The following is a 9,410-nucleotide window of genomic DNA, read 5'->3' on the forward strand; positions in this document are numbered from 1 at the left end:
TAAGAAGAATATATGCAGTGTGTTAGTTATTGAAACTGTCCTACCGATTTGATTTGAAACTGTCTCATTGCTGTTTATCAATAAAATTATGAAAAAAAATATTTCAGGCATAATTAAAATTCACAGTTTTTGCTTTAAGTTCAATTTCTGTCTATTTTTTATTTTTTAAATTTATTTCTGTCGATGTTTTAAAAATTACAGTAATTTATAAGTGACAATTTCAAGATATTTTTCTTTTTATGAGTATACTAAAATACATATGAAATATATACTATTAAATTAAATACTTCTAGCTCTGGGATATTTTTATTTTTTGTTTTAAGTGAAAATATTATATTTGAATGAAAAATCCTTAAAATTAAAAAAAATCATTAGTTGGTGAATTGAAGGTTAGGTAATACTAATAAAATCTGACTTTAACCACAGTAATTTAATTTTTAAATTGACAAAAATTATATTTAGGGTGTACAGCATGTACTGAAATACTTTTATGCAAGTAACTTAATATCCTATTTATTATCTTTTTCCTTTAATTTTTCATCATTGTTCATTGCTTACAATGTGAAATCGCATATTTAATGTGCTGTTCTACAGCATAATTTTTGAATTTTTCACTTAGGGAATTAACACAGTAAATTCAGCGTTAGCTAAGTCAAATATAATTAGGAAAGGTTTCCTGTAATAAAACATTTTGAGATAGAGCTGTAAGTGGATAAGACAATGTATTCTGTGGCACTTGGCAGCTCAAGAAACTGTTGCCTGTAAAGGTTTCAGTAGTTCACCCCTAATGGGGACATTTGGCATGAGCAGACGGGATGAAGTGAAATCTTCCTTGTTATATATGCCTCTCTCCATAGAGAATACTCACTCTTAGTGAATTAACTCATGTGTTATGTTTCGACATTTAATCAGTAGAATAAAATATACTTATTCTCCCTAAACCATTTGGGTTTCCAGGTTAGGCATGATCTTGCCAATAAAATCTTCACCTGCTGTAGCATAATGATGAAGCATGATTTCAAGGTGACCATCTATCTTCTTCCACATATTCTAGTGTATGTCTTGTTGGGTTGTAATCAAGAAGATCAGAAAGAGGTGAGAGATACTGTTTTATTTGGTTTGGGAACATGTAGATCTATGTTTAAAAATCATTTTTGGTCGGGGAGATAGTTCAGTAGAATAAGTGCCTGCCTGGCAAGTGTGCAAGTTCCTGAATTGAATCCTTGGTACCACAAAAAATAAAGCAAGTAAAAATTATTTTTAAACTTTCATTGATCAAAGAAATATGCAATGCTTAATGTATAAAATTAGATAGAATGTATATGTTACGTATGCCAAATATATATAGAACATGTTGAAAGAATGTCTAAGAAGGGGCTGGTGAGATGGCTCAGTGGTCTAAAGCACCTACTTAGAACAAGCTAAGCCAAGCAAAGCACAGGGACTGCGGTTCAGTCCCCCAGCACCACATGCCAGCCAGCCCCGCCCCCTGGTGGGCTGAGCTGGCCACACACACACAAAATAAATAAGTAAGTAAGTAAGTAAATAAATAAATAAATAAATAAAATTTTTTAAGAAAGAATGCCTAAGAAGGTACCAGTAGTGGTTTATCCTGAGGAAGAGTGCTACTGTCCATAAAGTTAAGGTAGGGAAAGGAAATTATTTTACTATTTTGTTTATTTATTTCCTTTTTGAGACAAGATCTCACTATGCATTTAGGCTGGTCTTGAGCTCACTTTGTAGCCCAGGCTGGTCTCAGACTCACAATGATCCTTCTGCCTCAGCGTCCCAAGTGATAGGATTACAGGTGTGCGCCACCATGCCCAGCAACACTGTTCTTTTTTATTTTTATTTGTTGTTGAGTTTTTGGATGCTGGGAATCAAACTCAGAGCTTTGTACAGGACAGCCAAGTGGTCTACTACTGAGCCATACCCTAGTCCTACCCTTTTTTTTCCTAAAAAGCAATAATATTAATAACATAAATAATGTGTTAGAGTAAAAGTACAAATTATACATATAATTTTACAAATAGAGCCAAGGCTTGTTACCAAGGCTACATTCTCAAGGTCATTGTTACTAGTATGTGGACTTTTTAAAAATGCAGTTACTGGGGCCGGGGAGATGGCTCAATGGAATAAGTGCTTCCCTGGCAAGCACAAGGGTCTGAGTTCAATCCCCGGTTCCACCAAAAAAAAAAAAATGCGGTTACTGGGGCCAGCGAGATAGATAGTTCAGTGTTCTAAAGCACCTGCTTAGGCAAAAGTGCAGTTTGGGCTGAGCTGGCCACACACACACAAAAAAAAAATGCAGTTACTTTTATATCCTTTGATTATTGTTGTGAATCCTATTTCCACTTTTTAAAAAATGCGGTTGTTTTTGCTTTATGTTTTAATGACATTTCATATAGGTATTGTTCCATAACTCACTTCTCCCCAGATTGAACCCAGTGGTGCTCTAGCCATAAGCTACATCTCCAGCTCTATTTTTAATTTTGAGACAGATTCTCTCTTAAATTGCTGAGGCCTTGAACTTGCAGTCCTCTTAACCTCAGCCTCTCAAGAACCTGAAGCTATAGGGATACGCACCCCATTCCTTGTTTTTTAATTAGTAGGCAACATAGAAACACTTCTTTAAATTACTGTGTAATGTAATCATCCAACTTACATGTAGTGACCATAATTTATTTAACTGTTGCCAGTGATTATGTGGTATTTTTATGTGTCCTTTTAATTAATTGGTAGATGTTCTGTGTATATTATGCATATCAATTTGTTACCATTCATATTTTGAAGTATTTCTCAGCAATTTTCTTTTTAATCTTCATGTATTTTGCCATACAGAAATTTTCATTGTCAATGCCAACTTTTTTTATAGATTTTGAATTTTAAATCTTACATGATGGCTTTTCTTACCCAGTTTGCAATTTTCCTATATTTGATTATAATTCTTAACTGATCAATTTATATTGTAGATATGTATAGGATAATAAGTGATGTTTGATACATCTGTACATTGTATACTATTCAAATAAGGTAAACTTAATTATATCCTTAAACATTTAACTTTTTTTTTTTTTTTTTTTTTTGTGGTACCAGGGATTGATCTTTGGACCTTGTGCTTGCCAGGTGAACACTTATTCCACTGAGCTATCTCCCAGCACTAATATTTATTTATTTATTTAATTTTAATTTTTTTTGCAGAACGGGGGATTGAACTCAGGTCCTTGAGCTTGCCAGGGAAGCGCATATTCCACTGAGCTATCTCCCCGGCCCCCAGCCTTTATATTTAACTTCTTTATGGTAGAAACATTAGACATACTTTCTTTTTTTCTTTTTTTTTTTTTTTTTGGCGGAACTGGGGATTGAACTCAGGCCCTTGCGCTTGCCAGGGAAGCGCTTATTCCACTAAGCTATCTCTCCAGCTGTAGACATACTTTCTTGTAAACTTTTTTGTTTTCTCATTGCTGGGACAAAATATCCAACACTCAAAGATAAAGGAGGAAATGTTTATTTAGCTTAGTTTATAGAGCTTTCAGTCCATAATCCGCTATCTCTAAGGCAGGATACCTTCACAGAGAGCTCCTTGGCAGGCAGAAGACAGTAAAAGTAAGGAGACAGACAGACAGACAGACAGACACACACACACACACACACATGCACGCACATACACATACATACACAGAGGCCTTTTTAGATCCCTTGTATATAGGCTATTTGCCCCTAGGCTGGGTGTAGGAATAACACCCTTAATCTCAGCAATGGACTATGAAGTAATCACAAACTCTAGAAGCCCACCCCTATGACTGCATGAGGCTCTGGAGGGACATCTAGACACAAACCATAACGCAGTGCATTATCATTATCTGCATGTACCCTACTGCAATACAGTATATTTTCTTGTATTCCTTCTTTCTACACTTAACACAAGTGCACACTTAATCCTACATTTAACCTTATTATTATTCTGAAAATAACTTGTACAGACAGAATGAAATATTCTGAGCTTATTTTTATTATTAGGTGACAAATAGTTTGTCATTCAGTGAATAATCTAGAAAACTTTAATCTTTATGTTTGTATTGTTGTTAGTCATGCTAAATTTTATTATCTGTTTGGTTTGATTATAAGAAAGATGATTACTAATATTTCTTTTGAAAGTTATTGCCTAATGGTTAATCTTATATGTCAGTTATAATAAAAGATATTATATTGACATATTATTAACCACTACTGAGTTCTCTTAGGTTTATGCAGAAATTATGGCAGTCCTAGAGCATGACGACCAGCGTAACTTAAGTACGCAAGACAGTGCATCTGATCTGTCCCAACTGAGTACACAGACTGTGTTCTCCATGCTTGACCACCTCACACAATGGTCAAGGAACAAATTTCAGGCCCTGAATGCTGAAAAACTTCCACAAAACAAATCAAACAGAGAAAAGGTCAGCTCTAAGGGTAAGGTTTAACTTCTATTTACTTTCTTTAAATTATTTACCAGTTAGCTCCTCGTATCTACTCATTCACTTATGTGTTTTTTGTTTTCTTTTGAATTCTTTGTTTCTTGGTGCTGAGGACTGAACGCAGGGCTTCTACACTTGCTAGGCAAGCATTCTACCACTGAGCTAAATCCCCATCCCCGTGGTGGTTTTTAGAGATAGGATCTTGCTGTGTAATTCAGGCTGGTCTTGAACTCATGGCGATCATTGTGCCTCAGTCTCCGCAGTGAGATTACAGGCATGTACTGCCTCACTTGGCTTCAATTCTATAATTTGGGCATTAGCTCTAAAAAGACCTGCTTTGTGCATTTTTAAAATTAGGTAATATTGTCTAGTTCCCTTGAGAAAAAAGTGAATTTATATGACCTTTGTAGGGGGCCTGCCCCTTAGCTCGGGGGTCCTGCCCCTTAGCTCAGTTCTTTAAGTGGCTGCTTCAACAAAGCTGTCAGGCTCAGGTTGCTGTGGTTTGAAACTAAAGCCAGCCAAACATGCCCTGAGGGCATTCAGAGCCAAAAAAAAAAAAAATCCTGCCTTTTTGGGGGCCTGGCCTTAGCTCAGTCCTTTAAGCAGCTGCTTCCACAAAGTTGTCAGCCTCAGGTTGCTGTAGTTAGATCCCCACAACATTCCAACCAGGCAAGCATGCCCTGAAGGCATTTGGAGCAAAAAAAAAACAAAAAAAAAAACACCTTTATATGACCTTTGTGATCTTGCTCCCATTTCTTTAAACAAAACATGTATTTAAGTTTTCTTTGTATAAAAAAAGGGTGTTTCCTTTTGACCATTTGTAATGACTACACATGTGTTTTACTTATAAAGTATGAAATAAATGACGTTATTATTGTTACTGGCTGGCCAGATAACTCAGTGGATTAAAGTGCCTGATTCAGCAGACGCAGGGACCAGGATTTGATCTGGTAGTGGCATGTGCCTATAATCCCAGCACTTGGGGGACTGAAAACAGAGGAGGATCACTACGAGTCAGATCTGTGTAGTAAGACCCTATAGACCCCATACTACCTAAATACATTAACATATAATATATGTATATATGTATATTTATTAACCTTTCCCCATTGTTAAGTCATTTATTCCTCATCCCTGTGTTTTTTGTGTTTGTGTATGTATTTTTACATTCCAGTTTTACATCTTACTGTGTCACACAGGTTGGCCTCAGACTCACCACAGTCCTTCTGCTTCAGCCTCTTCAATACTGGGATTATAGTGTTTGCTCTACCATACCTGGTTTAAATTTATTTATTTATTTATTTATTTATTTATTTATTTATTTATACAAGGTCAATAGGGTCTCACTATGTAGATCAGAGTCTTAGTGATTCTCCTGTTTTCACCTTCCCAAATGCTAGGATTACAGGGGCACGCCACCATGCCCAGCCTCATTCACCCTCTCAGCATACCCCAGGGGCAGGGCCAGCACTGGCACAGCAAGCTGAGGATCGAACTGGGCTGCTGCGCTCTGCTTAAGCAGGCCCTTTTGTCCACTAAGCTATCTTGCCAGCCCTTTAAAATTTAAATTTCAAAGGAGATTTTAATTTCATTCATGATCCACAGAAAAGTTATTTTTATTTATTTTTCTCAGTCTCTGCTAGTATCTGCTATCCAGCAGATTTTACTGCAGTACAACATACCCTACAATCAGTGCTATTGCTATTTTCCCATGATAACTACAGTTCTACTAACATGACTACAGTAAGAATCTTACCTGATAGTAGGCCCCGATGTAATGAGCATTTTGTGCAAAGAATAGTATTCAGCACAAAGTAATAGGTATTCTTCATATGTTAGAATCACTCTGTTATTTTTTTTCTAGTAAGTAAATGGTTATAACCCCACTTCTTTATTACACCTCAGGCATTCTCATTGATATCACAGATTTTCCACCCAGGGCTTGGGGACTAATTGATTATTTTTTTATTTTTTATTTTTTTAATGTATTTTGTACAGGGTTTCACTGTGCAGCTCATACTTGTAGTGATCCTTCTGTTTTCAGCCTCTGCAGCACTGGAATTAGAGGTATGTGCCACCATGCCTGGACTCGGTGGCTGGCTCAGAGTGCCCAGGAGCGGGGCTGGCATGGGATGCCAGGGATCAAGTCCCAGTCCCAGCACTTGCCTAAGCAGGCACTTAGTCCCCGGAGCTATCACTCCAGCCCTCTAATTGAAATTTTTCACAGTGCAGTAATGATTAAAGAGACCTTTAAGAGTTGTTAAGTTGTGCTTTATGGCAATAAAGGCTATTGTTTTGCTGTGTGTTGTAATGCACACCTAAATCCCAACAACGTGGGATGCTGAGGTAGGAGAATTTCAAATTCAAGGGCAGTGTGGGACAATTAGCAGATGTTGTCTCAAAACTAAAAGATCTGGGGATGTAACTCATCTTTTCTGGATTTACCTGCTAATACTGCCAAGAAGAGAGAGATAGGGAACATCACTTGAAAGTTTCTTCAACTGAAGAATGAATTAAAAAAAAAATGTGGTGTTTTTACACAATGGAGTATTATTCATCTATTAAAAAAGGATAAAAAATAAAAATAAATAAATAAATAAATACTCTTTTTGGGGCCGGGGAGATGGCTCAGTGGAATAAGTGCTTCCCTGGCAAGTGCAAGGGCCTGAGTTCAATCCCCGATTCTGCCAAAAAAATAAAAATAAATAAATAAATAAAAAAGGATAAATTTGAGGCTTTTGTTGGTAAATGGATACAACTAGAGACCATACTTTTAAGTGAAATAAATCAGACCCTCATGTACAAACATCAAATTGTCTCCTTAGTGTGAGAACCTGAAAGAGAAAAATAAAATCTGCAGGGCACAATAGATACTGGGAAAAGGGAATGAGCCTGTTCAAAAGAAAGGAATTACTGGGTTGAGGAAGACAGGAGAGGGATGGGAGAAAGAGATACATCTATGTATGTAAGCAGGATGGTTTGGACAACTGTACTGTAGATTTCTGCTGGTCTATGGAAAGGAGCAGATAATAGTTACTGTTTTGTCTTCTTTTTTCAATTGTTTGTACTTTTTCTTAATTTCTTATATATTTCTATTTCTTCCAATTTTGCATGTATATATCTGGTAATGTAAACAACTAATTTGATGTTTTGTTTGTTGGTTTGTTTGGTACAGGGTCTTGCTTCACAGCTCAGACTCATAATGATCCTCATTTCTCAGCTTCCCCAGCACTGGAATTATAGGTGTGCACCACCACGCCCAGTTTCGGTGGCCAGCTGGCATGGCATGCAGTGTCAGGGATTGAACCGGGATCCTTGTGCTTACCAAGCAGGTGCTTAGACTACTGCGCTATCTCCTGCTGAACAGTTAATTTGAAGACAACACTATGCAAGACAGCAAATACTGTGAAATTCATATTATTTTGTTTAGTGAAATTCTTTATCATTTTTAGTTTTTGTTTTAATGCTATTTTGTACTCTTTAAAAAATAAAAATTAAAAAAATATATTCACATCACACACATACAAAAAATTTCTTAATTTGTCTCTCCTTTTTGTTGTCCATATACCTGTTAAGTATAGCAGTTCATTTTTTTTTTTTTTTTTTTCCAAAAGTCAAACATTACATCTCCTGATTTCCTGGCATTATGGGGAAAGTAAGCCGAAGAATCTTTCCCCATTTTTTTTTTTTTTTTTTGGTGGGACCGGGAATTGAACTCAGACCCTTGCACTTGCCAAGGAAGTGCTTATTCCACTGAGCCTTCTCTCCAGCCCCAGCAGTTCATTATTTTACTAAAATTCTCTGTACTTGCAGATAATTATTTAAGGAATATTTTCCTTTGGTCTATAAGTATATTTCCCATTAATTTAGTAATTAAATATTTGTTTATATTTCTGGATGGGAAAATGGTATAAAGCCAAGCAGTGTTAGCACCATTTTCACAAATACTGTAATTAAAATTCTAAGTTTTAAGGATACTACTTGGTGAGAGGAGGTATAGCTAAGTAGTAGAATGCTTTCTGTTATATGCTGGTTTCAATACCCAGAACTACAAAGTAAATAAATAAATTCTAACCCTGAAAATTAAAAAAAGGACTATTAATTTTTCTTTCTCTAGTAGCTAACTGTAGTCTTTGTATTTTTGTAGTCATCATTAATACACATTAATCATGTATCTTTTGTATCTTCTTTACAGCTTTTAACATTTATCATAGAACGACTTCTGATTCTTAAAATAACATTAAAGTGCAAGTACTTACACTTCCCTTTCTTAAAATGTTTTAAATTTTTATTAGTGTATATTTGTAGTACATAATGATTATATTCAATGTTAAAAGTTTGTACATGAGTATAACACTTAACTTCCTTTATTTTCCCTCTCTTCCTCTCCTTCCCCACTTCTTCCATCTCTTGATCCCCTTCCCATTTGCAATAGATCTATCTCCTCGTTTCCTATTTTCTGACTTTTATTTCATTATTATTTAACTTTAATTTAATTATACTTTGGATTTTTCATGTAAGAGAAACCATGCAGGGCTGTGGAGATAGCTCAGTGGTCTAAGCACCTGCCTGGCAAGTGCAAGGACCTGGATTTGATACCATGTAATATTTAATCTTGTGTGCCTGATTTATTTCATTTATTCTCATTGTCTCAAGGTATATCAATTTGGCTACAAATTATGTATATTTATCCTTCATTTTCCTTTTCTAGCTTAGAAACAGGCTAAATGGGGTGGGAAGATAGCTCAGTGGTTTAAGCCCCAGCCTGGTAATCTTAAGGACCCAGGTTCAATTCCCAGTACCTCATATCCTGGCAGCCCTGTTTTGAGCTGGCCACTGAAACTGGGTATGGTGCCACACGCCTATAGTGCCAATGCTGAGGAGGCTGAAACAGGAGAATCACTACAAGTCCGAGCTGCATAGCAAGACCCTGTACCAAATATATAAATT

The 9,410-nt window shown here is 36.1% G+C and overlaps 1 protein-coding gene across 1 annotated transcript in view; it reads left to right on the top strand.

Moving 5' to 3' along the window:
- Atr (ATR serine/threonine kinase) overlaps positions 1-9,410 on the top strand; it is a 146,029-nt gene that overhangs the window by 78,473 nt on the left and 58,146 nt on the right. The window contains exons 25-26 of the mRNA XM_023712951.1: positions 963-1,095; positions 4,245-4,455. Coding sequence (XP_023568719.1) covers positions 963-1,095; positions 4,245-4,455 — 344 coding nt within the window. The remainder of the gene's footprint in view (positions 1-962; positions 1,096-4,244; positions 4,456-9,410) is intronic.

The sequence above is a fragment of the Octodon degus genome, unplaced genomic scaffold (genome assembly GCF_000260255.1).
Source record: "Octodon degus isolate 3935 unplaced genomic scaffold, OctDeg1.0 scaffold00028, whole genome shotgun sequence".
In the NCBI taxonomy this organism is placed as follows: domain Eukaryota; kingdom Metazoa; phylum Chordata; class Mammalia; order Rodentia; family Octodontidae; genus Octodon; species Octodon degus.